Here is a 27,748-nt window from a genome sequence, read left to right as displayed (position 1 = left end):
TTTCTTGACCTCAGCTCCCACCTGACTTCCTCCTCCTCCTCCCAGATCTACATCAGTCATGTTTGTGTGTGTGTCAAGAGCTTTTCATGAATTCTCATATTTCTTTAACAAAACTTAGATTTTATTAATAGAGTCACATGTTTATGTCCATATTTGTTGTATATTTATTTAACATAATTAGCACTTACTGTGTGCTAAGTCTTGTTCCAACTTCTTCACAAATGTTAACTCAATCCTCAACACACCCTGTGAGGGGGCGTATTAGCGTCCTGTCGTAACAAATTACCACAAACTGCAGGGCTTCAGACAACGGGAATTTATTCTTTCACAGTTCCAGAGGCCAGAAATCTGAAATCAAGCTGTCATGACGGTCTCTGCAGGTTCTGGGGGGGATCCTTCACTGCCTCTTCCAGCTTATGGCGGCTCCCAGCATTCCTTAGCTAGGGATGGAGAGCTCCAATCTCTTCCTCCATCTCCGCATGGCCTTCGCCCTCCCTTCCTTTCCCTTCTCTTATCACTGGGTTTAGGACCCACCCCAATCCAGGGTGATTTCTTTTCTTTTTAAGATTTTATTTATTTATTTGAGAGAGAGGAGAGAGTGAGCCAGAGAGCACAAGCAGCGGGGTCAGGGTGGGGGTGGGGGGTTGCGGCAGAGGGAGAGTGAGAAGCAGGCTCCCTGCTGAGCAGGGAGCTCGACCATGGGGCTCGATCCCAGGACCTGAGCCAAAGGCAGACGCTGAACCGACTGAACCACCCAGGCACCCCTTCAGGGTGATTTCATCTCAAGTTCCTTAATTTTATTATACCTGCAAAGACCCTTTTAATAAGTAGGATCACACTGGGGCGCCTGGGTGGCACAGTTGGTTAAACATCTGACTCTTGGTTTCAGCTCAGGTCGTGATCTCAGGGTCGTGCGATCAAGCCCCGTGTCGGGCTCTATACTCAGCTGGAAGTCTGCTTGGGTCTCTCTCTCCCTCTCCCTCTGCCCCTCCCCGCTGTGCTCTCTCTCTCTCTCTCTCACTGAAATAAATAAATCAATCTTTAAAAATAAATAAATAAATAGAGAATCACATTGACAGATTTTGGGTAGATCTATCTTTGGGGGGCCACCCTTCAACCTGTTACAGCAGATGTAGCTATTAACTTCACTTTCCAGATGAGGAAACAGACCCAGAGAAGGGAAGTAAGTTGTGCTAGGTCTCAGCAGCTCTAAGAGGCAGAACCACTTTCTCTTCTCCCCACGCTCAGGGCCTTTGGTCTTCCACTTCAAGGTCTCATCTGGCAGGCACGGATCTCACCCAGATGGCTGCAACATTTGCATTTGGCACTCAGCCCAGCCACCTAAATTGCTTCTCGTTTTGCGCAGGTGACCTGCAAACATGGACCAGAATATCTAGTCAAGCTGCGGAACCCCTGGGGCAAAGTGGAATGGAAAGGAGACTGGAGTGACAGGTGAATGCCCGGAACGGGCTGGCAGGGGTGAGGACGGGGCAGGGCAAGCCTGTGAAGGAGGCTGCTGTCTGCACACAAATTCAAAAGTGTTCTTTGGTCTCCAGCTGGATCGGGAGAGTGTTCTGGTTGTGAAGGTCAATTGCTCACATTTATGTGATGCTTAATGACATATAGACGGTTTTCTCATTCATTATAATAATTGAGCTAATGTTTATTGAGAGCTTGCCAGCACTGTGCTAAGCATTTTGAATTTATTTTTCCTGCCCTTATTTATTTGAAAGTAAAAATTACCTTGACTTCGAATGTGCAGAGACCTTCCTTAGGAGTAGTCTGGCATATTTCCTTCAAGCACTTCGAATATTTATTATCTCTAATCCTCTAAACAGTGCTCTTACTAGGTAGGGAGTTTTATCTCCATTTTACTGATGAAGAAACTGATGCTTAGTAAGCAAATTACTTAAAGGTTTTTGGAGTCGAATCCAGTGTTCTTTCCCGGGCATGGTTGAGTGTGCTCTTGGGCCCGTTGAGTCAGAGGTAGACAGATCCAGATTGGCCCCGACCTTCTGGTTCCATGTCGTGACCTCTGGGAACTCTGCTGAGATCAGAATGCGATTCCCTGGGTCACCTTCCAGGGATTTAGTTTCGGGCAGGAGTCTGGGCGACGTGAGGGCTCACTTCATTTGCTCTTCCCAAAGGCCCCCGGGTCATAACCCTGAGCTGCCTGCTGTCTAGCATCTGAAAACAATTGTTTTTTATATTTTTAGTTGTTTATGGTGGAGAAGTAATGCAGGAAAGCCTTACTCCCTCGTGGTCCGACATAGAAGTTCAAAATGACAGGCTTGAAAATACATAGTACCGACGTAGGTTCAGATGCGCTCGGACATTTCATAACTTTGTGACTTCAGGACAGTGACTTAGTCTCTTTTAACCTCTGTTTCCCAATCTCTAAAATGGCAACAAAAATCTCTGCCTTGCAAAATTGTTGTTAGCCTTAGGTGAGATCAAGTATGTGAGGGGCCTGGCCCAGAGCTTGGCGCCCAGTGAGGGATGAGTTACTGTCACATGTTGTTTTTAGAAGATGGGATGTGAGATTTAGTTGTTTGCAAAGCAGCATGAAGAGGAGAGAAATAATGACATTCTCGAGCATTTACCCCATGTCCTCCACAATCCTTCATTCCCCACGGAAACACCCCCTTTTCTGTTTTCAGCTCAAGTATGTGGGAGCTACTGAGCCCCAAGGAGAAGATTCTACTGCTGAGAAAAAGTGATGATGGAGAATTCTGGTATCTGACCTGGGGACTCGGGAAAAATGCCCTGGCTTACATTTGGACAACCAGCCTGCAAATATTTACTGGGAGCCACACATATGCCAGGCACCTCGTGTGCAGAGATCGTGAAACCCTGATAGGGGCCCACAGCCCCTGCAAACGGTCATGGTCCCTATGATGAGTGCGGTGATTGCTGGCAGAGCGTGGGGGTGGCCGCCTCCTTCTCCCTGACTTCCTCCCGGTCTCTTGTATCACTCAAAACACTCAAACCCAAGGTTTTGTCTTTCCTGGCCTGAAAGGGAGATGAGGAAAGAAGCCATAACTATAAACTATAAGCCACCTCAGAGCAACATGGCATGACTCCCGCCCACCCCAAAGCCACTCACCCCTTTTATGAAAAGCCACCAAGATGCCTGGAGCTGATGCTGTTTCTGGGTGTCTGAGGCGAGCCCCATCTGCTCCCCTTTCCCTTCGCTTTTGGTCCTTACTATTAACCTCCACCCTTGTTCCCATGGGCCACTCTTCCCCCATTCTGTACTCTTTCTAGACTGCTGTGACCCCTCTCTCTTTGGAAGTGGGGTCCGGCACTGAACTCAACAGCCTGAAACTACTATTAATTTCCACTTTACAGATAAGTAAACTGAGCATCAGCCAGTGCAGATAGCATGCCTTGGGTCGCAAAGTGAGTAGGGGCTAAGACTTTTATCAATGAATAGTTGAGAACCGACTTGTGCAATTATTCTTGAACATTTATATCTCAATTGGCTAGCTAGGAATGCCTCAATTCAGCTTTATCATCGCAATCAGCAAAGCAAGAACATTTTCCCCAGGCACGCTTTGCAGGAAGCTGCTTCCAGTGACGGGCTGGGGGTGGGGTGGGGTTTCTCGATGGCCCACCTCCCCTGATGCCTCCTCACACTCATCTAGCCAGCCCCACTCTCCCGTGTCCCAGGCCAGCTCAGCGGGACAGAAGGGCGAGGTCATGGGGCTGGGGCTGGTGGGGCTAGTGGGGCTGCTTGATTCCAGCCCCCACTTTAGTCCTGATGAGTAGACATTGTGCTGTGCCCCCTTCCTCTCCACAGGATGACACTGAGGGACTTTAAAACACATTTCATGCTTCTGGTCATTTGTAAACTGATCCCCGGCCTGCTGAATCAGGAGGTGGGCCGGAGGTGGGCATGCACCATGCAAGAGGGGAAGTGGGAGAAGGGGAGCACGGCTGGTGGCCGGATGAAGTCGCCCCGAGGTAAGCACGTGCACAGGAACTGGGGCTCTTGGGGCTAGAGTAGCAGCTTTGCCAGCAAGGGTGGGGATGCGGGCACACTGTGGGTGGTGGTGGGGCCTGCGCCCTGCACGGGGCATCTGGCTGAGTGTGAGGGATTTTGCTGGTTGAGCCGTGTGCTCTGGCCCTGGGCCGTGTCCTCCTCAGCCCCAAGAAGCCACAGGCACACATGCATGGTAGAAGTGGGGGTTCAGTCTTTGGTTTTAGGACAAGGCCATTTCTATGCTGAAATAACCACCCCTTAAAGGCAGGCTTGAAATAGTCATTTTATCCTATGTATCAGGCCCTCCTTGCCTGGAGGTCGGTGGTGAAACAAAATCAAGGATTCTCAGCTCACCACTTACAGGAGACAAATGTGTCTGAATTCTCAAAATGGAGAGATTTGGTCACTGTGTCCCTTTCTCCGCAATGGAGGGGCTGAGCCATCTCTCTGGAAGGAAAGACCTGTAGGATATGATCTCAGTGGGCCAGTTGCCCTTGGCTCTGGCTTCCCCCTCTCACCACAGAGGTTCCCCCAGAGGCTGAAGCTTGGTCCCTGTTAAAATGCAAACCTCCCTGGGATCATGGACCTGTTCTCCTCGGTTAGTTAATACAGTTCCTTACTCAGGCAGTCAGTGCTTATGGGGCACAAAGTCTGTGCCAGGAACCATGCTGCACAAAGGGGCTACAGTGATGAGAAGAGCTTTCGGTCTATGTGTCTGTAGGACACGGGGTGGAAGGGGTGGGATTGGAGGGGGGAGGGAGAGAGGGGAGGCTGAGAACCTCACTCTGTCCAGATGGACCTTGGGGTGGGAATCTCAGGGCAGGTGCCCTGCGTCTGTGGGAGTGTAAAGTTAAGGACCTGGGGGCCTGGCTCACCTCACTTCGCTCTGCTCCAGACACATTCTGGAAGAACCCACAGTTTCTGCTGTGTGTCTGGAGCCCTCAGGAGGGCAGGAGTTTCCCGATGCCCTGCAGCGTGCTGGTGTCCCTGCTCCAGAAGCCCAGGCACAGGCACCGCAACCGGAAGCCTCACCTCGCCATCGGCTTCTACCTCTTTAGGGTGAGTGGGCCTCCAGGGCCCGTGGCCTCGTGGGGCATCTCCCACCACTGGGCATCCTTCCTCCCTGTTTCCAGTCCTCTTCACCATCTGTCTCTGTCTACACGCAGATTTGGGTGCAGACCTTGGCTCTGTCCCTTGGGAATATGTGATCTAGAACACATCACCTGCTGGCCCTTGAGCATCAGCTTCCTCATCTGTAGAGTGGGGACACTGATATTTACGCAAAGGGTAGACCAGAAGGACACCGCATGCCAGTGCTCCTCATGGGGCCCGGCACGCAGTTCATACAATCAAGACCGCTGTTCTTTTCCTCTCCCAAAAAGTCAAGATTGCCTTCCATCATCCTTTTCCAGAATTCCTGATGATGAGTTAAAATGTCACTGACTAGAACAGCAAGTCTTATGGGAGAGACGGGGGCCCTTGGGGGGGAGCCTTCTTACATATCAGCCTCCGTTCGTTTGTGCTTATGGAAGAGTTGCATTCCCTGCCTAATGAGGCCTCTCTTTTTTCTGCTTTTCAGTTGAGCAAGGTGAGTGCCACACTTGACCAGCTGGCCCTGGTTTGGAGTGATGTCACATGTGAGGTTCAGCTTGACTGTAGCAGCCTTACGTGAGGAATCGTGAGCATGTCCGGCAACAGTGCCGAAGGGATGGGCGCTTGCCGTTCTTTTTACCCAAGGACCCTGAGAAATCCTTCTGCCTCTTTGGGGGGTCTCTGAGCCTGGTGTAGAACCAATACATGTTAGAATTTATTAAATCCCTGTGTGAATACCTAGCACTGATATTGAGGACCATCCTGGCGTCCAAAGAACGGTAAATCACAGTCTTAGAGCCTGAGTTATGAAGCCCATAGTAAAACAGATCTGTAACATATGGGACATGAGGAGACCATGCAGCCCCCCTCCTTAGGGACAAGGGACAAAGGCTTGGGAAAATGGGACAGAAACACAGGCAGGGGACAGGAGCAAGTGTGGCTCTCATGTGCAGTGGGAGCCTAGAAGAGCAGCTGAGAAGGCTGGAGGGACCCCAACCTCTGCGAGCGTGGAGGCTATTATTTTGTTTGCCAAAGTAAACAGAAGTGGAAAACTGAATTTTCTCAAATTAGACTGAATCGAGTAAAAGGGTTTTTGTAAAAGAAACTATTTCTGTATTAGGTGCCTTGGGTCAGTTTTGGATTTTTTTCCTCCTGTAGGAACACTGAAGGCTCCCAAAGTTTCCCATAATTTTTTTTAAGTTATTTATATCATGCATATTTCTAAATAGAATTTGGGTCAGCCTACAATAAAACTGTAAACAGAACAAAACTATAAGCCAGTTAAAAATTTAAATGGCAAGAAAAAAGTCATATATGGATAAGGTAAGCAGTTGAGTCTACAGGGAACGCTAAACCTAGGACAGCTAATATGGCTGATTATAAAATTTAGGTCTGAGATTCCCAGTAGCCAAGGCAAAAATGGCAACAGGATGAGTCTCTAGTTCTTATTGTCTGATAAAAGAAAGCATGCATCATCAGGAGATATATTTTATTTCCTTAGCCTTGAGTGGAACCTGCGAAATGTTTTTATGTAAATGGGTAATGTCTTTGTTATCTATATATAAACTGGAGTGAAGAACCAGCACATGGTCCTCTTCTCCCTCTACAACCCTTGAGTGAGAGCAAAGGGGAAAGGCAGCAAGAGAGAAAGATAGGGAAATAAAGGAGGGAGAAAGGAGAGAGAGAAAGAGAGAAAATAAGAGAGGGGGGGAGAGAGAGAGAGAGAGAATATGAGATAAAAACACATGTCCAGGCAATGTGAGAAGCAGAGCCTGATTCAGGTCTTCTGAACTTTTGTCCAGTTCTCTTTCCCCTTCACTGAGATGATGTAGAATGTCCAGTTTATCTGTACGTAGCTGTTTTACTGTAGGTGGGGAGAGGTTTGGTGGTCCACCAGTATCTGTGACCATAGTCATGTCATAATCAACCTTGAAATTGCATCACGTACATGGAGGCAGCATCAGGGAGTGTAAAAGACATGGACTTTGGAGCTCAGCTGCCCTGCATTCCAACGCTGGCTGGGACTCTTACCAGCTAGGTGACCTTGGGCACATGACCTAACTTGTCTGAGCCTCAGACCCTTAACCGTAAAATGGAAAGTGCGGACACAGTGACATTTCTCACGTCGTTTGTATACAGCATTGTTTTTAATGTAAAGTTAAATGGATTGACATGTGGTTCATCAGCCCCACTTAGGATTCCAGCAGTGGTGCTCATTCCTGACATGTTGTGTTTTATCCTCTCCACTCCTCACCCCTTTATCCTTCCACTGGAGCAGGTTGGGTTTGGCTAATCAGAGACCACCTTCATCCTGTCTCCTGGCCAAGGACCCCAGGGCTGGCTACAAGCCCTGGGTATCATCTTAACTGGGGCTCTTCCATCCTCCACCCACAGTACTATGGTGACCAGAGGAGACTGCCTCCTGAGTTCTTCTGGAAAAATGCTCCCCTAAGTTGGCCTGAAGCATTTCTCACAGAGAAAGAAGTGAGTCGGGAGCTGCAGCTGGAGCCAGGGACATACCTCATTGTGCCCTGCACCTCTGAGGCTGGCCGGGAGTCAGAGTTTCTCCTGAGGGTCTTCTCTAGGAAGCACATCTTTCAGTAAGGACACAGGACTCCCCTGGAGGTTGGGGTCCCCTCGGGCCAGGGGAGGTATGGAGGAGGAGGTGGAAATGGCAGAGGATGGGGTCTGTGTGGCCAACACAGGAGAGGGGTAGGGAGAGCAGGGAGCTCCCTGCATGGAGGGCACCCTTCCTTTCTTCCTCCCCACTCTGCTAAGAAATGAACAGTCTGCTAGACATTCAAGAGAAAAAACTAGACTAGGCCTGGCCCCTGCCCTCCAGAAGCTCAAGGCCTGGAAAGGACAGGGACGTATGAGCAGTGATTTATGCTATACTATGTCCAGTGCAAGCATTTATCTACACAGGGTGTTAGCAGAACATCGAGGAGGAGCATCTGAGCCAACCTCCCATGGTCCTGGGGGAAGCAGGGGTGGCTCTGGGGAGGTGTTAATTTCTAGGAGCTGCATAGGGATTGTGCACATGAGGGGAGGCTGTCATCAATGAGCAGGCTCAGATCCATAAGTGTGTGCAAGTGAATCAATAGACATACATCCCAGCCCAACTTCTTCTGCTGCTTAGGATTGTTTTGACACGACAGTCCTTCAGTGCTTAGAACCCAGTTCTCTTTCTTTTTTATTTCATGGTTTGGCCCTATGCAGTCTGACTTGGCCTCGAGCCTCACTGCCTGTCCGTGCTGATAGTATATATGAGTAGGAGTCATTTGGTGTAGGTGGGGACAGTGAAAGGCATGCCCGGCGTGGAGATGAGCAACAGCCTGGGGGCATGTGGGGAGCAGTGTGTGGGGCCACGTGGCTGGACTGTCCATTCCAAGGAGAAGTGGGGGGAAAGGCGTGAGAGTGGGGCGAGCCCACATGGCAAATCAGCTAAAGGACTTGGAAGATGTGTTCCCAGGGGAGGGGGAATATTGGCCAAAATGCTCTCAGGAAGTAATTCTGCCTTTTGTTTTCCCTCAGTGAAATTGGCTGCAGCATCAGTGCTGTCTTCTCTAAGGTGCGTAGGCAGGTGGCATTCCACGCGCTGGGACCGTTTCCAAAGGACGGTGGGCTTCTCCCTCGCGTTCATGTGTCGGGGGAAGAAGTCTGCAGATCCTGAGGACCCTACTCTATGGCACCCATACTCTGTTTTCTTTTGTGCCCTACGAGTCCCTAGTTCTGCTGTTTTTACACCAGGAGAACTGCCTTTCTGGTCAGGTCCTTGTCATGGAGGGCCCAGAGTGCCCGGTACATGAGTTATACATCGACTTGCTTCTGCTTCTTTCTACCTGGTGTTTCTTTTACCCATTGCACTGTTTGCTACTTCTCCAAAGCCAGTGAGAATTGGAGAAACAAAAGATGTGTGAATGCTGTGGTAGAAAACTTAAGACGGTGCTCAAGGTGCAACTTACAGATTTCTGGGGCTTGGGGGTCATGAGACATTAGTGTGTGCCTGAGCATCCATCCGTTCATCCAGGTGAATGATAAGGTCTTTCCATGTGTCTGTTCCTCTAGGAAATAGTGGACCAAAATGAAGGGCAGGATGAATTCTTCACTAAACTCTTTGAGAAGGTAAGTTGGCCAGGGGTGGTGGCGAGCAGAGGGCAAAGTGGGGGAGAAAGTGGAGCATAGAATTCCATGGAGGATGTGTTTGCAGCTGCCTGACCCTGGTACAAAGTGTGATGTAAGGCTCCTGTTCCCCAAACTGCCACTTTATATTCAAGTCCTCAGGTTTTTAGACAAGTAAGTGGAAGTGGATTGTCTCCAGAAGGCTCCTGTAAAATGCATATCTGTTCTTGAAAGTGACTTTGATTAGTTGTAGGAGAAACAGCTTTAATCTTTGATCCCTGAGAAAATGGAATATAGAGTTTAGAATCCGTGTTGGCAGTGGGTGCAGAGCATGGTAATGACAAGCCCCAGGGGCCTGGGGGAGACCAAGGAGGAAGACCCCTTGGGTGGTCACCTAGAGAAGGGATAGGGCTGGGAAGAGGGCATTAGGGAAGAGGAGGGCCTGGGGCTGCATACCTGGTCCCCTTGTGGCCTTTCCTTAAGCTGACCCAGATCAGGAGGCCAGTGGTGTGAGGTAGGGCTCTGGAGGCCACTCTGTCCCTAAGCTGCAGGACCCTAGATCCGTTGAGGAATAAGACACAAATACACTAGAAATCTGGCATCTGACAGCTTAGTGATGTCATTAAAACTACAAGGGATGAGCTCCTTGTGTTGGCAACTCTCTGGATTTAATTCACAATGTGCCTGCCCCCCAGTCTTCTCTCATATTCACCCCTGGCATTTTGCCTAATGTAGCCAGAGAGGATAGTCAGAATCTTACCTGTGTTGTTCATAAATGTTTTCCTCCATACCAGGGGTTTCCAGTTTCTGTTGCAGTCCTTTTATCAAATGGAATCTCACTGAGAACCCCAATATATATAAAACAGATAAAAATGATATATTATGAATACATATCTGTTTTATAAGCTCACATTGATGATACTTACATTTCATTTATATTTTTTAAGGTTAAATTTTTTTTTTTAAGATTTTATTTATTTGAGAGAGAGTAAGCACAAGCAGGGGGAGCAGCAGAGGGAGAGGGAGAAGCCGGCTCCCTGCTGAGCAGAGAGCCTGATACGGGGCTCAATCCCAGGACCCCAGGATCATGACCTGAGCCGAAGGCAGACGCTTAACCAACTGAGCCCCCCAGGTGCCCCTTTAAAGTTAAATGTTAATGTAAAGGGTTGCTTCTGATAAACTCTAAAATTAAAACTTGGAGCCTTGGCTGAAGATCGCTTATTAAGAATAAAATTCAAACCAAATTGTTTGCTGAACTCCTGAAGCATCTTGATGAAACTCAGTTTGACGAACACCATTATTAGACTGTTTCTTATGAGTCCTGTCCTGCTGGGGTTCCCTGGACTTGACACCCGGGCTCACCTACTCTGCCCAGAAGTGGCGTATGTTCCGTGCTGAGCAGGTGTGGGGGTGACTTCCCAGCTCTCTTCTCCCGCAGCCCCTCTGCATCTAATGAACCTTCGGTAATGATAATTTTCTCCTGCTACTCTGCTCCCACTTCAGTATCCAGAAATAAATGCAGTGCAGCTGCAGAAGATCCTGAACCACATGACCTGGTCAAGTGAGTATTTCAGAGTCATCCTGTAGGACTCAAGGGGCACAGCTCTTCTAAACTCCGGGTCTACTCTCTTTCCCCTGTGGGACACATGAATTCCTACACGAGGGTCCCCTAAGCAGCGGTGTCTTACACCGGGGTGGGTCATATAGTAGTAAAGAAATTTATACAGCTTGGAAAATAGATTTTTTGTTTTTTGTTTTTGGGGTTTTTTTTGTTTGTTTTGTTTTGTTTTTGCTTTGCTTTGCTTTGCTTAGTTTGGGTGTGTAGAGATACATGGCTGTGAAAATAAAGATTTCTGATGTTTTGCTAGTTTGGGAAGAATATCTGAGTGTTTCTTTCTTGGCATATAAATTCCATGTGGAAGAACTGTACCCAGCCTGGCATATAAATATTGTATTTATGTATAATGTAAGTGTTGACTAGCCCTCCCAGGGAGCTTTCTAATGAACTCGTATTTAAGTTGACCAACCTTCAAAAATTTGAAGGAGGGGAGCACATCCCCTCAGAGGGCTGCAAATGGCCAGTGTGGATGCCCTCATATGAAACTTGAGATAAATTATTACGAAAGCTTAAAGTCCATGGAAAATTTTTATATGTATATTTCAAGTGGAAAGAACATGATTTCTCCAGGGAGGAGAATGAATTTCAAAACAAAGAAAGTAAACCAAACAATTAACAGGTATTTGCCACCTAACATATGTGATTGATTCTCCTTTATATGAAGCCAAGACTTCAAACCCAAACAAATTATAGTCTAGGGTGTTGTATAACTCAGGGCTTGAAATAATTTCCAGATGGTTCCTCAAAGCCAAATTCAGGTATTATAAAAGAGCCAGAAGGAGAGATTCTAGAAATTATAGAATATAAGAATCCCCCCCCACTGACACACACACCCTGGAAAATAAATTCTAGGGAAATTATCTAGAAGAGAAAGTTTGAGCACATTTATAATTTTTTAAATGTTTTGATCACAAGTATGCAAAGTGGTTTTCCAAAGAATGTGTGGACAGATTGCTTTCATTTAGTCATATGAGAGAATTTTTGGATTGACAGATCAGAGAACTACTGTGGTTTTGGGCAAAATACTTGGTAAAGTATCTGATGGTAAATGATGACATGTGGGTTGGGAAGTAGCAATATGAGATGTATTCACAAGTCTGATTACCATTCCCAAGAGTTATATAAATGTGAAACCAGAGGGATAAATCTATGTCATAGATGAGAGTCTAAGTATAGATGAGAGTCCCTGGTTTCTACCCTTGGTCCCCTTCACTTCCTCAGGTTTTATCAATGACTTAGAAGAGGACATGGGAGGTGGGCTTATCAGATTTGCAGATGGCACAAAGCTGGAAGGAATCATTAATATAATAGATAGCCGAATTGAAATTCACAATGCTCATAAGCTGTACCCAAACCAAAAAATGAAACAGAGTCAGGATGATAATTAAAAACTGTCACTTCATTATTTTTTAAAAATTGATTGCCTAAGTTCCTGGCAGACAAGATCTCAGTTTTGTGGCAGTTTATATGAAAGATATCTGGTTAATATAGTTGACCTGGAGCTTAACACGGACTCACAGTTTCAAGTTGCTGCTAAATAAGCTCATCTAAATTCAGGCTATATTTAATGAAAATGTTTAGATTTGTATTTTTGAAACTGCATTCCAAGGAGTATTAGACACTATGAAGTTTTAGGAAATGTTCCATGAAATAAAAGGGATTAGACTCTGTGGTCAATTGTGCTCGGGGAATTCTGCATTAAACAAAAACAAAATTTCGATGCTGGCTTCTCAGTACCATTATATGCTAAGATGCATGGTGAATGGATAAAAGGGTCTATAAATACAAAATATTTCAAATATAGTTGAACTCAAAACCCCTTCTCTGCAGAACATCATCACTGGAACATAATTTGGGAAATACAGCTTGAAAATTTGGGAAGTCATAGTCCCCTTGTACTCTGCTTCATTAAACTGCAGTTCAAGGAGTGCATTCCGGTCTTGGTACCACATTTAGAGAGAAGATGGCAAAGCATAGGGTCTAGAAGAAGGCAAAGAGAGTTTAGAAGCCACATTTAGTATGGAGAGGAGACGTTGAAGAGCAGACATATGCCTGTCTATGCCTTTCTGGAGGCAGAAGTTGGACCAGGGACTGAACTTTGCAGGAGGTTCCTTTGGAAGTAACATAGATTTCTCCTGACTGGAGCTATGCATCCATGTGAAAAAGCAAACACCCATAACCGAGAGACTGTCCACCGAACATCTGAGGAAAGGATCCCCCAGTTTAGGTGGAACTCGGACAGATTGATCTCTCAGCTCTCTTTCGGATTTGGGAGTCCATGACTCAGCGCCTATGTCCTAGGTACCTGGGGCTACGTTCACCTGCCTATGGTGGAAGCAAAGCCAGGCTGTAACCGGCTCATCTCTGCAGGGCTTTATGGTGCTCTTTGGGTGTAGGAACCACCACTGAGCCTTCTCTCTGCTGCCCTCTTGTCCTTACTCCCCACTACCCCCCATAAATGATGGTCATTGGAACCTACAGGTGGCCTAGACAGCTCAGCCTCTTCCCAGCTGTGCCGTCCTAGGGCCACCCCCATGCACACTCTTTCTGTCCCTCTGCAGGTCTGGGGAGCGCCCAGCCTCTCTTCAGCCTGGACGCCTGTCAAGGGATCCTGGCCCTGCTGGATGTATCTTTTCAGGTTTGTGGCAGGAGGCATGGTGCTGCTGGTGCAGAGCCTCGCACTGGGCCGTGCTGCCTGGGTTTGAATCCCAACCCAAGCGCTTCGTAGTCGTGTGATCTCAGACAAGTCACGTAGCCTGGTTGTGCCTTCAGGCCCTCATGTGCAGCGTGGAGATGCTATTAAAAGCTACTCTGTAGTATCAGTGGGAGAATGCACAGAGCAGTGACTATTAGCTATGAATAATAAGAATCTTATTTGCCGAAAGTGAGGATGAGGCGGCTGCAGGGGGTGGTGGTTAGGAGCAATCCTCTGGGTAACAAGAAGCTGTTCCAGGAGCCTCAGGCTCCCGACTTTTGCAATTGGTGACCAGGCAGTGGCTGCTCCCATTTACAGAGCAGGAAATCAGAGGTCAGTAAGCTCAGTGGCATGCCACAGACTCTGCTTTCCTGGCTCTCAGCCCTGTGATGTTTCTAGCAAACCCTCTGCCTTTCTAAGTGGACAACTTAATCACAGTTTAATTATCCACGGTACAGAGGGGCACGTAGAATGGAGAGTGTGAGGTGGGGGTTGCAAATATAAAAGCTGTCTTTGAAGAAACGTTGCAGAAGACAGCGTACGGCGGTGGGCAGGTGTGTCGGCATCGGAGGAGGTCCCAACCTTACCACCGGCTGCATGAACTTCAGCAGGAGCATCCTCTCTGAGCCCCCATTTTATCATCCATTACAGGGGGAGAGTGAATACCTACCTCACCTAGGAAGTGAAAATGAAGTGATGTAGGACAAGTGTATAACTCAGGCTCAAAGAGAGGTGTGTGTGGTGGTATGTTGACCTGGTCTCCCTGATGCAGAGGTGTTTGGACAATCATTAAGCTTTTAACTTTTTATAAAATGACTAAATATGGGCGCCTGGGTGGCTCAGTTGGTTAAGCGACTGCCTTCGGCTCAGGTCATGATCCTGGAGTCCCGGGATCGAGTCCCGCATCGGGCTCCCTGCTCGGCGGGGAGTCTGCTTCTCCCTCTGACCCTCCCCCCTCTCATGTACTCTTTCTCATTCTCGCTCTCTCAAATAAATAAAATCTTTTAAAAAAAAAAAAAGAAAGAAAGAAATACAGAACCTCGGGGTGCCTGGGTGGCTCAGTCGGTTAAGCGTCTGCCTTCAGCTCAGGTCATGATCCCGGAGTCCCAGGATCGAGTCCCGCATCAGGCTCCCTGCTCAGCGGGGAGTCTGCTTCTCCCTCTGACCCTCCCCCCTCTCATGTACTCTTTCTCATTCTCGCTCTCTCAAATAAATAAAATCTTTTAAAAAAAAAAAAAAGAAAGAAAGAAATACAGAACCTCGGGGTGCCTGGGTGGCTCAGTCGGTTAAGCGTCTGCCTTCAGCTCAGGTCATGATCCCGGAGTCCCAGGATCGAGTCCCGCATCAGGCTCCCTGCTCGGCAGGGAGTCTGCTTCTCCCTCTGACCCTCCTCCCTCTCATGCTCTCTGTCTCTCATTCTCTCTCTCTCAAATAAATAAATAAAATCTTTTAAAAAAAATGACTAAATATGAGAGCCACCCTGTGACAGACTCCTTCCAGAAGCTGGTTTTAACAATAATGGGGAGAAAAAGTTACTGTTTTTTACTTAAATCACATCAAATTGGCTGTGTCAAAATATCCTTTCTCACTGAATGTTAGCTGTTGTTGTCACCAACATCCCCTCCATCATCAATCCTCTCCCAGTGCAGCTGTGTTTCTGGCTCCTTCTGTCCCTTCCTAGCAAGGGCAAGGGAGCCCTGGGCTGGACTGACCAGCCAGCAGAGGCCAAGCAGGGCTATCAGACGGGGAGCAGGGCTGTCCACAAATTACACTCTGTTGTGCGGAGGGCCAGTTGCTGCTCCCAGAGGTGTGAATGCAACTCCCCTAGAGGCTTTGACCTTAACCCTCTATCAGCTTAATGCATCCGGTACTGTGAGCATCCAGGAGTTCAGAGACCTGTGGAAGCAGCTGATGCTCTATCAGGTAAGAACAAGTCTTAACCATACCTCCTTGCGGGGGTGGGGGGCAGAGATGGCAGTTCTGCGAAACTGTGTAAGGCACCACACCTCTTTCAGCCCCGTGTACCCCACTCTGTTCACCCAGCTGCTCTACCCTCCCTTCAGTGCGCCTGCCTTCCCTCTCTCCCAAACCCAGCCTGTTGCAACGGCCTCCTGGATTTCTAAAGTGCATGTCTGATGATGTCGTTTCTTACTGAAAGCTTTTTAAGACTCCCCATGGTCGTCAGATAAGGTCTGAACTCTTTAGCATGGCAATTAAAGTCCTGCATCAGTTGGCTTCTTTCTATTTCTCACTACTATCCCCCTTGTCTCCTGAGTCCAAAAGCTGGCAGCCCTTCAAGGTTTGGAGAATGTGCCTAAGTCAAGTACATTTGGCTATACCCAGGCTGTCTATCCGCATGACAAAAAACCACTCCATATCTCAGAAGCCCGGACCCTCTGCCTATTCTTGTCCTGGCAGCAGGCCCTGCTGGCGGGGTCTCACGCTGGCAAGGGTCCACTGCTGCATGGATGCTGGGGCATGGAGGGGCTCTCAGGTGGTGCTTGGACACGCCTGGTTCCTGAGCCTTTGGTGTGGGTTCTTCACAGGAGGTTTTCCACAAGCACAACAGTAACCAGTCGGGATACCTGAACAGGACTCAGCTGCGGGCCGCCATGAGGGACGCAGGTAGGCACAGGCTGAACAGGGGCTGCCAGCCGCACCCTCGCCAGGCTGGGAGGGCAGGGGGTGCATCACTTCTGAAGTAATTCTAATGTGTGGAGTTGCTCCCAGAGGCCCGAAGATGTGGATCTGCAAATCACGGAAACATTTATTATCACTCTCACTGTGGTCACAGCCGACATTATTGAGGGCTGGAGCATCCATGCTCTCGTTTAATCACCCACGCCGAGTGATAATCCCCACTTTACAGAGAAGTTACAGCTCAGAGAAGTTAGGTAACTTGTCTGGAGCCTGAATCCAGGACTACCAGGCCCCAAAGCGGATGTTCTTGACCACTCTTGAGCAGACTGCCTCCTGCCTTGAAGGTCAGGATCCCAGTCGATAAAAAGATCCTCATGCTGGTGGCCTAAGGGGCAAGAATGGGGAGTCGAGATGGAGATAAAGTTAATGGACTAAATAATTAAACAACCCATACTGAACCCCATAAAAGAAGACCCCCGTGTTACCAGGATTCAGGTCCTGCAAGGGGAGGGAGCTGAAGGGGCCTCAGGTGGCGGGGAGGGGGCATGAGGTCCCCAGCACCCACGGCCGGAGTCTGTGTTCCATGCAGGAATCGTGCTCAGTGATGAGGTCTGCCTGCTGATGCTTATCCGGTACGGCGGCCCCAACCTCCAGATAGACTTCGTCAGCTTCGTCCACTTGATGCTGCGCGTGGAGAACATGGAGGGTGAGCTGGTGGGAAGGACGCAGGGCCAGAGGTCCCTCCGCACTCCTTGTGGATTGCCCACCTGTCCCCAGTCAAGCAGGAGGGAGGACAGCAGCCGGCCAGGAACTATGGGGCACGCTGGCTCTGTGCCTGAGAAACCCGGCTGCATCGCTCCAAGCTCATGTACACCCCGCCTGTCCCAGGGGCAAAGGCCTGAGGCAGCTCGCTTACCCTTGTAAAGTGTGGCCACATGGGGCTGAAACCAGGTTCCCAGGCGCGGGGACAGAGGGGAGGAACTTGTCGTAATGTTTCCAGCACACGTTAGCTGTGTTCCTTTCTGCTGCATTTTTACAGATGCCTTCCAGAACTTAACCCAAGATGGCAAAGGGATATACCTCCAGAAGCCAGAGGTAAGCCTTTGTCCATGGGGTGGACTCACATCATCTTAGGCAGAGGGGGCCACGGCAGGTCCAGGCTCTTGTGAAGGAGCAGGGTTCTGGGGCCTTCATTCTACTGAGTTGGGGATGTAGACCTGCATTCACTGCACTCATCCGTTCATTCGTCCACTCTTTACTGAGCACTCAGTCTGTGCTGGGTGCATAGGCAGGGACCTAGACCCTGACTCAGGGGACCCAATCACTGTGACCACAATAATGTCATGGAACAAATCCACCCAACTTCAGCTGTGACAACAATACTCACTGAGTTCCCCAGTTACATGTTTGGGAGTGAGTGTGTCTCCGCTGGCTGGCTTGTGATTGGTGGGTGAACTGGGAGCTTTGCTGGAGTACCTTCATTGAGGAAGCTCTGGCTAGGCTGGTCTCATTGTCTCCGGGCAATGGCAGAAGTACAAGGGAGCGAGCTTACACATGCAGGGCCTCCCAGATCAGGCACTTCGTACTCTGCCACTCATTCTGTTGTCTGAAGCAAGTCGCATGGCCAAGCCCACTTCCGACACTTGGGGAAATAGGCACCTCGAAGTCACTTGCAGAGGGCATGGACACAGATTGGGTGAAGACCCAGGCCAGCAATGAACTCCAGCACAGACAGTAATAGGGGACCTGGTCTGAATAGGGCATTTCACAGAGGCATTTCTGGAGGAGGTGACATCAAAGTTGAAACCTTGATGATCAGAAGGAGCCAAGGAGGCAGAGTGGAGAGTAGGAAAGGCTCAGGCTAGAGGGAACAGTGTGTGCGGTCCTGGCTAGAGTAGAGAGAATGACAAAACTGGCTCAAGGTGAGTGAAAAGATCAGGGTCAGATCTTTCTCAGGAGCTGGCCTAGCCTTTCCCCTATGGCCTGGGATTCTGATCTTGTGTGGGTAGCCTCTTCTTGAACCTCATATAGTGGTTCACATGTAATAGGAGCTTGACAAATGTTTGCTGAGTGAATGAGATGATATGCTGATAAGACAAATCTGTGCCTGACACTAATGGTCTTCCCCGATGATTCAAACCCCATGGATTTACTGAGCACCTACTATATGTCAGATGTGGCACTAGGTAGAGTTTGCTGCAAAGACGTTGGAGTCTGGAATTAAATTATCTGTTCTTTCTTCATAAAAATACATCCTCTGTTTGGGCTGCTTAAAAAGGGTCTAGTAAAAGCTGAGGCTTCTTCACTGACCTCAAATGTCCATTTTATGTAATATCTTTCCAAGATATTGGGATCCTCAGTATGTGTCTTGCCTCAATCACAGTCATATTTGAATGTGAAGACAGGATTCACCTGGAGGGAAAAAGGTTAGAATCTTCTGAGCCCATTTCCATCTCAAATCCCCAAGCTCACGCGCTGATTCCAAGCAGTCCCTCCATAGTGCAGTCTCAGAGCTGGGAGAGCAGGACAACGTGAACGTGCAGTTGAAACAGGGCAGCCCCCATAGCCCGAGCAGGCTGCAGCACTGCAGTGTGCCATCATGGGACGAGAACTGGACTGAGACCCGAGTTGAACCCGCAGCACTGCTTGTAACTAGCTGTGGGACCCTAGGGGACTCAACTTCAATATATCTGGGCCTCAGCTTCCCCACATGTGAAATGAGTGAGCTGGTTCTCTAAGATCCTCTTCAGCTCTGACCATCTCTGGCTCCATGAGAAGGAGATCCTCAGAGCCATCCAAGGAAGTTTGTAGGGAGTGGCAGCCAACTTGTTGGAATTTCACGCTTGTTTTCTCTGATGCTATTGGTAACTCCATCATTGTCATCTTCATCACCAACATCAGCAGCAGCAACATTCTGATGTAATTGGCCTGAGGAGTGGTTTCTCCAGAGGTCCCCTCTATTCGAGTCAGAGGGTCTGTTCATCACACCCACATAAAGCTGTCAGACAAATGGGCCCATAAATGTAAACACGTAGAATATGCTCTAATGGATTTCTGCTACCCAGTTGGTCCACACACCTGCACACTGATGTCATGAGAATGCCAAATTGAATTCATGGCAGAAAATTGCATTGATTGTTGAATACAGAATCAGCCAGTATCTTGGGTATCATCATTCACCGGCACCATGAGAAGTCAAGGTTGATTATATTTCAGGTTGATTTATACTTACTACCAGATGGTGTGGTCCCTCTGGCTAAACCATCCATTACTGTCCTGTCTCCATGGCTTCCCAGGAACGAGGGGGAGGAGGTCCTAAGTCCTGTGTCGGGCTCCAGGGTCTAGTGACCAAAAAATGAATCACCCCTTAGCTGGATGTCAGAGGTCTGCCTGAACTGACCGTAATTTGCTTCCCCACTATGTCCAGTGGCTGATGATGACTCTGTACTCCTGAGAAGGCTGGGGCCCTGTCTACCTTCACTGAGGATGCTGCATATGGCTCAAAGGTAGCCTTTGGCTGAGACCAATCCACACTCAACCCATTTTACCGTTCTTCAGGACCATGTCTCCAGTCATCATCATCTCAGCTGGGAAGTTTTCTTTTCTGCAGATCTCCCCTTCAGATAGGCAGTGTGCAAAAAGGGAAAGGAATTAGCAGAGACTGCCTTGGACTTGTAAAGACCAACTGTCATTCTCAGGGCACAACCTTTTCATAAGCAGAGATGTTACCTGATGTGATCTAAGCAATCTGACTCCAGAATTGGTATCTCAACCTTTAACAATACTGCCTCCATGGCTGTCCAACTTAAATGACCTTAGTCGAATGTTATCCCATTTGGGGTAAGAGTCTAGGTTTTAAGATCTGAAGAGGGACTAGTATGTCCTTAAACAACTGCATCAGCTTCTAGAAATCGGTGGATTCAGGCTAAATTTCAACTGTGTGGAGGTGGGGTGGGGCTATATTGAGCTTTCAAGAACACAGAAAATGAGAGGATTGGCAGAGTCCAGGTGGGTTGGGCTGGCTCTGGCATTTGAGGTCACTGGATGGTCTTCTGCTACAGTATCTCCAGATGGTTGAATTTGGGGCCGGAACCAGTGGATTTAAAACACCTGAATTCTCCAAGAGCTTCCTGCATATAATAGGTGCCAATCTGTTTACTTGACCTATGGACTATCAGATCCATTTCAAATCAGTCCCCAAAGCCTCTGTGTGCCAACTTTAAAGAAGAACAACCAATCCATGCTATATCATAGAGCTAAGCAGTAGATGGTTGGTATCTCTGATTTTTTGAACTACCATGCTGCCTCAGTTTCACAGCATCCCTCTCAACCCAGAACCTGGAGGAAAACCAGGATGAAAACCATCTCCCAAAGTCCATACATTTTATTCACAGGTTAGCAACTCAGAGCCATTTGTTAAAATTCTATTTATTCTTGATTCCAAACTGTTCTAATAGACATGACTGTCTGGTTTCCAAACCCATAAAAGACTAAAGGAGGAAGCTGAATGATGGGATAAAAGGGTGTCCATTGGCAGAACAAAAGGAAACTTGACAGTCCGATAAATGGGCACTGAAGAAGGAGCAAACATTTTCTAAGCATGGCTTAAGGAAGTAGAAAAGTATTTTACTTAGAAAAAACTTTATTGATTCCAAATGATGAAATGTAAAATGGTTTTCCATAAAGTTCCAGGCACATAAGGTATTACTGTTTTTATAAATGATGATTATGTGTTATAGGCAAGATTTTTATGTCTATTTATTTGTCAGTATCTCTGTCTTTAGATTCTGCCATTGTAAATATTTGTTTTAATTAAATAGCTATTGCTTTGGTCCCACGAAGGCAATTTGGAAGATTTTGGGGGGTGGGAAGGTGATACCATCATCTGGTTCATGACCCTTGGACTACAGTGTAATAGTTTTGGTTGGTGCCGATGACATTTATATCGAGGTTAATTAAGTCTGATAGAACCTCCCTTCTAGCTTCTCAGTGGTCTGAACTGCCCTCCTATGTCACTCATGTGTTACCCTCACTCGCCTGAGTCTATCACTGTGGTAACTCAGATGCCCCACGCCATGCTGACCTCCTCCTCCATTCCTTCCAATGCCCCCCAATGCTGAGTCGTGGACACCAGGGGCAGAGCTGTTTTCCCACCCAAATATCCCTTCCCCATCCTCTGTCACTCCAGGCAGTGTGAGGCAAGTAAAGATCTGGGACAGGATGGACCGCACAAGGGTCAGAGTGAGGTCAGGCTGAAGGTCTGAGAGGTGGACATCTGCATTTCCTGGAAGTTAAAAGCCAAAAGTTGGATCCTGACCGAGACAAGCAGAAAGTGTGCAAACCCAGTGAAGGATTAGCAAGGAATCGGTCCTCAGGTGCCAAAATAGGTGAGGTCAGGGAGTCCGGGAGGTTGGGTTGTCCACCCATCCAGCGTAAGCACACTGAGCATGCCAGGCTGAGCACACCACGCTGAGCACTGGCGCAGGCTTTTAAAATCTCAGGAAAAAAAGAAAAAAGACCCTAACTGGTGAAAAGAAAAGGACGGTTGCAAGAGAGGACTAAAATACCTGCCCTTTCTTTACCCCTCTTTTTTCTCTTTTCCTTCTCTCATGTTTTGTACAAAAACTCAGCCACCAAAGGAACCTTCTAGATTCCAGCTGGAGCCTGGGGCAGGGCAGTCAGCAGCTGACTGTAAATAGCACTTCTTCCCTGCCACCGTCACGCTGGGTTAGAGAAATGATTTTAGCCTCTGGGATTCTCAATCTGATGTTTCCCCAATGAAATATCTGCATTTATATTTATAATGGGAAAAAAGGAGGAAATGAGTTTCATGGGTCATGGGTAGGTCAAAGTGGGCCAGCTGTGCTGGGCTTAGTTTTGGAGCGGGCTGTGTGCCCAGTTCTCAGGGAGCTTTGGAAAGATGGCCATCTGGGGTTGCTGGCCCCAGGTCCTGAGTCCCATCTCTTTTCCAGTGCCCTGAGGACCCAGGGGTACAAAATCCAACAGCAACGAAAGTGAGGAGACATTGGGAAGGAACATTCTAGCTGGATGACATTGGGCCTCAGTTTACTCACTTGTAAAATGGAGCCCAAAACGTCTACATCACTGGGTCATTATGACAAATAATGCCAGCATACTGTAGGCACTCAATAAATAAAGCGTGTCCTTTTTCCCTTAGGCAGTGAAAGTATTTTTTACAACCATCATAATTTATTTTCATTTTTGTTTCTAAGAACATCGTCCCTCATAGTGACTGCTCTTCGTAAGTACCCAGGATTTCATGGTCCATTTCTACTTTTCTCTTCCTCCACGTCCCCTCTCTGAACACTTCACACCATGTCTTTGAGGTGTGGCCCCAGGAGGACTGCCCCAGTCTCCGGTGTCAGGGACTCAGCTCCAGGGACCTCTGAGAAAGTGGCCGTCTGGCTATGAAAGGTCCTCTTCTGTCAGCAGCTCTGCGCTCTGCTCACCTGGGGCCTCGGGAGCAAAGGGGGTTTGTGCATCAGAGTCCAGGCTGCTAGCTGGCGGTTTCCTGGACCACCGACTGGGCGACTTCTGGGAGTGTCTTCTGTGAGACTGCAGGCTGGCCGGCACTGACTCCAGAAGCTCCGCTGGGCAATTCAGTTGCGATCTAGAGCTGACCTTGCCGTGAGAAGGCGTGGCACGGCCCCTGGCTTGTGGACTTCTGTCCTCTGTCCCGATGGGCTTGCGGGCTAACCCGGCTGGTCAGCAGGTGGGGAGGCCCACCGGGCAGTGAGCTTTCCTCTCATCCCTCTGTCCATCCAGCCACGCAGCCAAACATTCAGCGCTCTGCGGGAGGACACCTGGCCGCCTTCTGCAGTGGGTCAGGCACTGTGCTAGGCCCTGGGGACCAGAGTGACAGTTTTCTGGGGCAACAGATGACTGGCAGGTGGCCTAGCACTGTGACACGGTGGGGGTGAGGTGGGGCAGGGCTTCTTGGGAGATGATGCTTAGTAAAGAGGCTAGGAACTAGAAACTAAGGGGAGGGGCGCCTGGGTGGCTCAGATGGTTGGGCGTCTGCCTTCTGCTCCCAGGGTCCTGGGATCGAGTCCCACATCGGGCTCCCCGCTCAGTGGGGAGCCTGCTTCTCCCTCTGACCCTCTCCCCTCTCATGCTGTTTCTCTCTTGCTCGCTCTCTAAAAAATAAATAAATAAAATCTTAAAAAAAAAAAAAAAAGAAACTAAGGGGAGAACAGCAAAGTTCCCCACGGAGGGTATTGCACGGGTATGTGTGTGTGTGTGTGCGTGTGTGTGCGTGCGTGTGTGTGTAAAAGACCGGAGTTAGGGATGGAACGGTATGTTTGGAAAGCATCCAGTGGGTCAGGGCAGCAGAGCTTAGCTCTGTTCGAGGGGGCGGCGTGGGCCCAGGTGGCCCAGGTAGGCGGTGGCCAGGGCCCTCTGAGCTCCGTCACGTCATGGCATCCGGGTCCTCTCCTGGGGGGCCGAGGCACCCCCCCCCCCAAGGACTTCAGACCTGGGCCTGAGACGTTCAGACCCTTCCTCCCCACCAGCAAAGCCAGGAAGTCAGCGGTGTGTAGACAACGACCTGGGAGTCAGACGGAAGAACCGAGTTCAAATCCCTGCCCTAGTTCACCCTTCTGAATCTCCACAGCATCGCTGATAAAATGGCGAGAGCAACACTCACCTCACAAGGTGAGTCTCGTAAGATAACATACCAGCATTTCTGGCGTTTCTGGCTTTCGGCCTTGCCTGTGTGAAGTGTGAACTCCACCGGATTTCCCCGCCAGCGGTGGGCGCCTTTATTCCCGCATTTGTGGCATGTGCTGAGGCTGTTCCAGCACTAGATGGCGCTCTGTCCCCACACAAGGGCTCCCGACAACCGACTGGCCGGGGGACAGCTTCAGCCCTTAGCCGGGGCAACTGGGTGCTTTAGTGACCTGCCCGCCTGACTCAGCTCAAAAGGCCAGCGTCAGCCCCATGCAGGCTCGCTTTCCTTTCCTGCTTCTTTGTTTCTGCTTAGTGTTTAATGGATGCTCTGTACTTTGTATTATAAACACTGTCCTGTAAGTAATGTATAGCTTTTTTGTTTCTGAAAAAAGCAAAACTGTGTTTTTAAGCCCTTATTGTAAATGCATCTCCTTGAGATACAACCATGCCCAGGCCACTCACCCATGAGCCCCAGGACCTAGCTTAATGCTGAGCTCATGTTTGGGGTTCACTGAATGAATGAACAATTTTTGAAGTAATTCAGGTGAATCCTGTCAGGAAAAAGTCAGTGCGTATTCGAGATGCTAACCGAAGATGTTAGCATATAAGGGTTGCTTAAAGAAACAACGATTTGCCTCTGAAAGGGTCCTTTTGATGTGGCTCAAGCTAGCTTACTCTGCTGCCCTGCACCGTGCCCTGATCCCAGGGGCAGTTCAAACCACCGTTCAAAAGCTCATCAGACTCTCCCTGAAGACATTCTTCTTATTTTGACATTCCGGGGACTTGGACATCATTTTCTCTTACATATTCAGAATTCATCCTCCTAGAAGCATTAACCATCTGGGTCAAGTTCCAGAGCCTTTTACTCTCCGTCAAGCTGTGTGAGCAGTAGGAGGTAGCTGGTCCTGGGCCAGACCCAGACTGAGGTGAGGCCAGGTGGGTAAGTCCTCATCTCCATCCTCAGCTTGCTCAGCCTCTCCTGCTTGCAAAAGCAAAAGAGGCCAGAAGTGGTGTAGCCCAATGCAGGAAGGGTGGGTGGTGGAAGGCTCAGGCCTCACCTTGTCAGGGAGTCTGGCTGTATTTTATTCCCCTGACCAGCTGTCCATGGGGCTGTAGATGAGTTCCCTAACTTCTCAGTTCAACTATTTTAGGAAGTTACATATGCAGTTGGAGGAGATTGGATTGTATAGCTTCTAAATCTGCCTCTGGCTGGACATAACAGATTTGCAAGGGCACAGGCTGGTCTTAAAAAAAGATGCCTACTTGAGTCCAACTCTACTATTTCCTGGCCTAAGTTACCTTCACAAGTCACCAAGTGTTCATATCTACAGTCCAGAGGATGCCCTGTGGATTGCATGAGATCACACACTTGAGCTGCTCGGCACAGAGCCGGGCCTCCCCTGTGCCCTCTCTACTAGGGGAGAAGCTAAATGGTTTCTGAACCAGGGCAAAGCAGAGGCCGCAAGGCTCTGAAGCCTGAGACCCAAGCTTCCATTCTGCTTGGAAAACATTTCTTGGAAAGCTTTCAGACAAAAGATCCAGCTCCCAGATTCATTTTCGTTTTGGCTGAATGAGAGGATCGAAATGATGGTTGTCTTTGTTCTGACTTCCCATTGGCCTCACATCAAGTATCCCCCAAGAGGAAGCCTCAGCAAGCTTGACATTGCACTCACATAGCTCTCAGACCAATTTGTTCACCAGTAGGAACAGTGGGAGGCGATCCTGCCGAGAACACCCAGCACATAGAAGCTCAGGCCTAGCGGCCTGGCCGGGCGTGGGCCCCCAGGTTGCCCCCTCTGACCTTTCACCCTTGGGCCCGCACACACTAGGGGAAGTGGGCCCGGTTCAGGCCGCTCGGCAAGGCTGGCCTGTGTGCTAAGTCCCACTCCCACTGCGTGCGGTTGGGGGTTCCTTGGGTGCAGCTCAGATGGTTAACTCACCAAGAGCATTCTTCTCCTGGTCTTTGGCTTTCTTGAGAAGGGAGAAAGCAGAGATTTTTGGAGTGCCCTTGGCCTGGGCTTTAATGTGGAGAGGACCGTGGTGTTCTTGGGGTGTGGACACCCCTCTCCTCAAACTGCCGCCCTCTCTGCATGAGTGGAGGAACTTCTGGAAGGAGTGGGCTGCAGGCAGTCTTCCTGTGGACTCTAGGAGTCTGTAACAAGCAGCTGGGTTTGCAGGCATTGCCTGGAAGCGGTCCTGGGAGACCGTTGGCTCAGGCCTGCTTGTGGCTCCATATCCTTGCCCTGTGAGTGTGGGTGTGTTTGTCCCACATCCAGGCTTGCAGGAGGTGACGGCAGCTGCAGGTCAGGTGGGGCTGGGCTGTGAGGCTTGGGAGCTGGGAGGAGGGGTCAGAATTCTGTGAGTTGTGCTGGGAAAGGTGGGCTCTCCCAGGGGGTGGAAATGATCCTGGGAGGAGGTACTGGCGATGTCGGAAACACATATGACCAGAAGCCAGATGGCTTGAGCGTACATCCCCTCTGCCACCAACGGGCTCTGAGATTGTGTGGCCTCAGGAACGTCGTTTAACTTTCCCGGTGTTCGTGTGCTTGCCTTCCGATTTGGTGGGAACTCCTGCCTCACAGTACGGTGGTGGCAAAGAGTAAATAAGATTTTGAGTGTGAGAGAGCTTTGCACACCATACGGTGGAGGTTTTGCACACAGCTGCGGGTTAGAGCTCTAGGATCAGACCTGGCATCATGTGCATTGCCTGGATTATTTGAGAATATTTGACTCAGCTCTAGAAAATAAGAGAAACCAATGGATGAGGATAGCTCATATTAAGTGTAGAAGCAGACGGCTTGAGAGACACGTTAGAAGGAGATAAAGGTTAGATCCTAGTGCACAGAAATGAAAACTCAGCTCCTGTTCTTAAGGAGGTTGCAGTGTAGTTGGAGGAGAATGCAAGAAAGTCAGCCCAGAGCAGGTTATAAGGAACACACTGGGGAACAGACTAACCTGGGAGTGTTGGGAGCATTCCTAGAGGACATGTACTCAGCATGAATGCTCAGAGACGTATGCAAGGAGAGAAGGATGATCTAGGGAGGAGGAAGAGCATGGGACAGGACCAAGCAAGAGAAAGCAGACTCCTCAGGAGAGGGACACTGGCTGTCATGACAAGCGGCTGTAGCAGGATATAGCATGTTCTAGAGAAACTGTTCTAGTAGCTTAGCAGAGGACAGATTGGCAGAGGTAGAAATGGGAAGCAGTTCAGAGAACATAAGTGGCCTACCCAAGGCCTACAGGAAGTAGGAGGTTCTCATGACTTATCTCTTTCTGGACCCTCTCCCCTAGTTCTTAGAACCCCAAAGGTCCGGACAGGTGCCTTTCCAGTCAGGTCTGCTGCCATCCTCCACCCTCATAGCTGAGGAATGAGCCACTCTTGGGAAGGGAGGTGGGGCGAGGAGGCTGCCCCATCCCACCTCATGTCTCAGAGACCCAGACAAAGGCTAGGTTGAAAGTGTGATGGGGACAGGGCAGCTCTGGGGCAGGGTGTATAAGGGGGCCTCCCCAAGCCCTGCTGTCCTGCCCAGGCCATACTCTGTCAGGAGGGTCCTGGGGGAGGTAGGGAAGAAAGGGGAGGAAGAAGAGGCTAACACGTGACTTCACAGATGCTTCTCAGCTTTGGTTTTCCCCACTCAACCAGAAAGGTATTTCTGTCTAATCTACCTTTAAGATTTACTTATTTATTTTAGAGAGAGAGAGAGAGAAAGAGAGCATGCATGTGAGTGGGGGTAAGGGCGTAGGGAGAGGAGAGAGAGAGAATCTTAAGCAGACTCCCTGCTGAGTGTGCAGCCCGACTCGGGGCTCACTCTCACAACCTTGAGATCATGATGAGCTGAAACCAAGAGCCGGATGCTCAACTGACTGAGCCACCCAGGTGCCCCTGTGTTCCATCCATCCTGTGAGA

At 49.1% G+C, this 27,748-nt stretch overlaps 1 protein-coding gene across 1 annotated transcript in view; it reads left to right on the top strand.

Moving 5' to 3' along the window:
• CAPN14 (calpain 14) overlaps nt 1-20,889 on the top strand; it is a 56,253-nt gene extending 35,364 nt beyond the window's left edge. Inside the window, exons 9-23 of the mRNA XM_035000852.1 lie at nt 1,367-1,452; nt 2,661-2,735; nt 3,803-3,966; nt 4,881-5,044; nt 5,565-5,573; nt 7,472-7,677; nt 8,612-8,648; nt 9,146-9,202; nt 10,703-10,760; nt 13,379-13,443; nt 15,367-15,435; nt 16,059-16,137; nt 16,742-16,858; nt 17,192-17,247; nt 19,580-20,889. Of these exons, the coding sequence (XP_034856743.1) occupies nt 1,367-1,452; nt 2,661-2,735; nt 3,803-3,966; nt 4,881-5,044; nt 5,565-5,573; nt 7,472-7,677; nt 8,612-8,648; nt 9,146-9,202; nt 10,703-10,760; nt 13,379-13,443; nt 15,367-15,435; nt 16,059-16,137; nt 16,742-16,858; nt 17,192-17,247; nt 19,580-19,606 (1,269 nt within the window). The 3' untranslated portion in view covers nt 19,607-20,889. The remainder of the gene's footprint in view (nt 1-1,366; nt 1,453-2,660; nt 2,736-3,802; nt 3,967-4,880; nt 5,045-5,564; nt 5,574-7,471; nt 7,678-8,611; nt 8,649-9,145; nt 9,203-10,702; nt 10,761-13,378; nt 13,444-15,366; nt 15,436-16,058; nt 16,138-16,741; nt 16,859-17,191; nt 17,248-19,579) is intronic.
• Nucleotides 20,890-27,748: the final 6,859 nt, after the last annotated feature.

The sequence above is a fragment of the Mirounga leonina genome, unplaced genomic scaffold, assembly GCF_011800145.1.
Source record: "Mirounga leonina isolate KUSES-001 unplaced genomic scaffold, KU_Mleo_1.0 Mir_125, whole genome shotgun sequence".
Classification (NCBI taxonomy): domain Eukaryota; kingdom Metazoa; phylum Chordata; class Mammalia; order Carnivora; family Phocidae; genus Mirounga; species Mirounga leonina.
The sequence above is the reverse complement of the archived record's forward strand: the minus strand, read 5'-3'. Positions and strand labels throughout refer to the sequence as shown.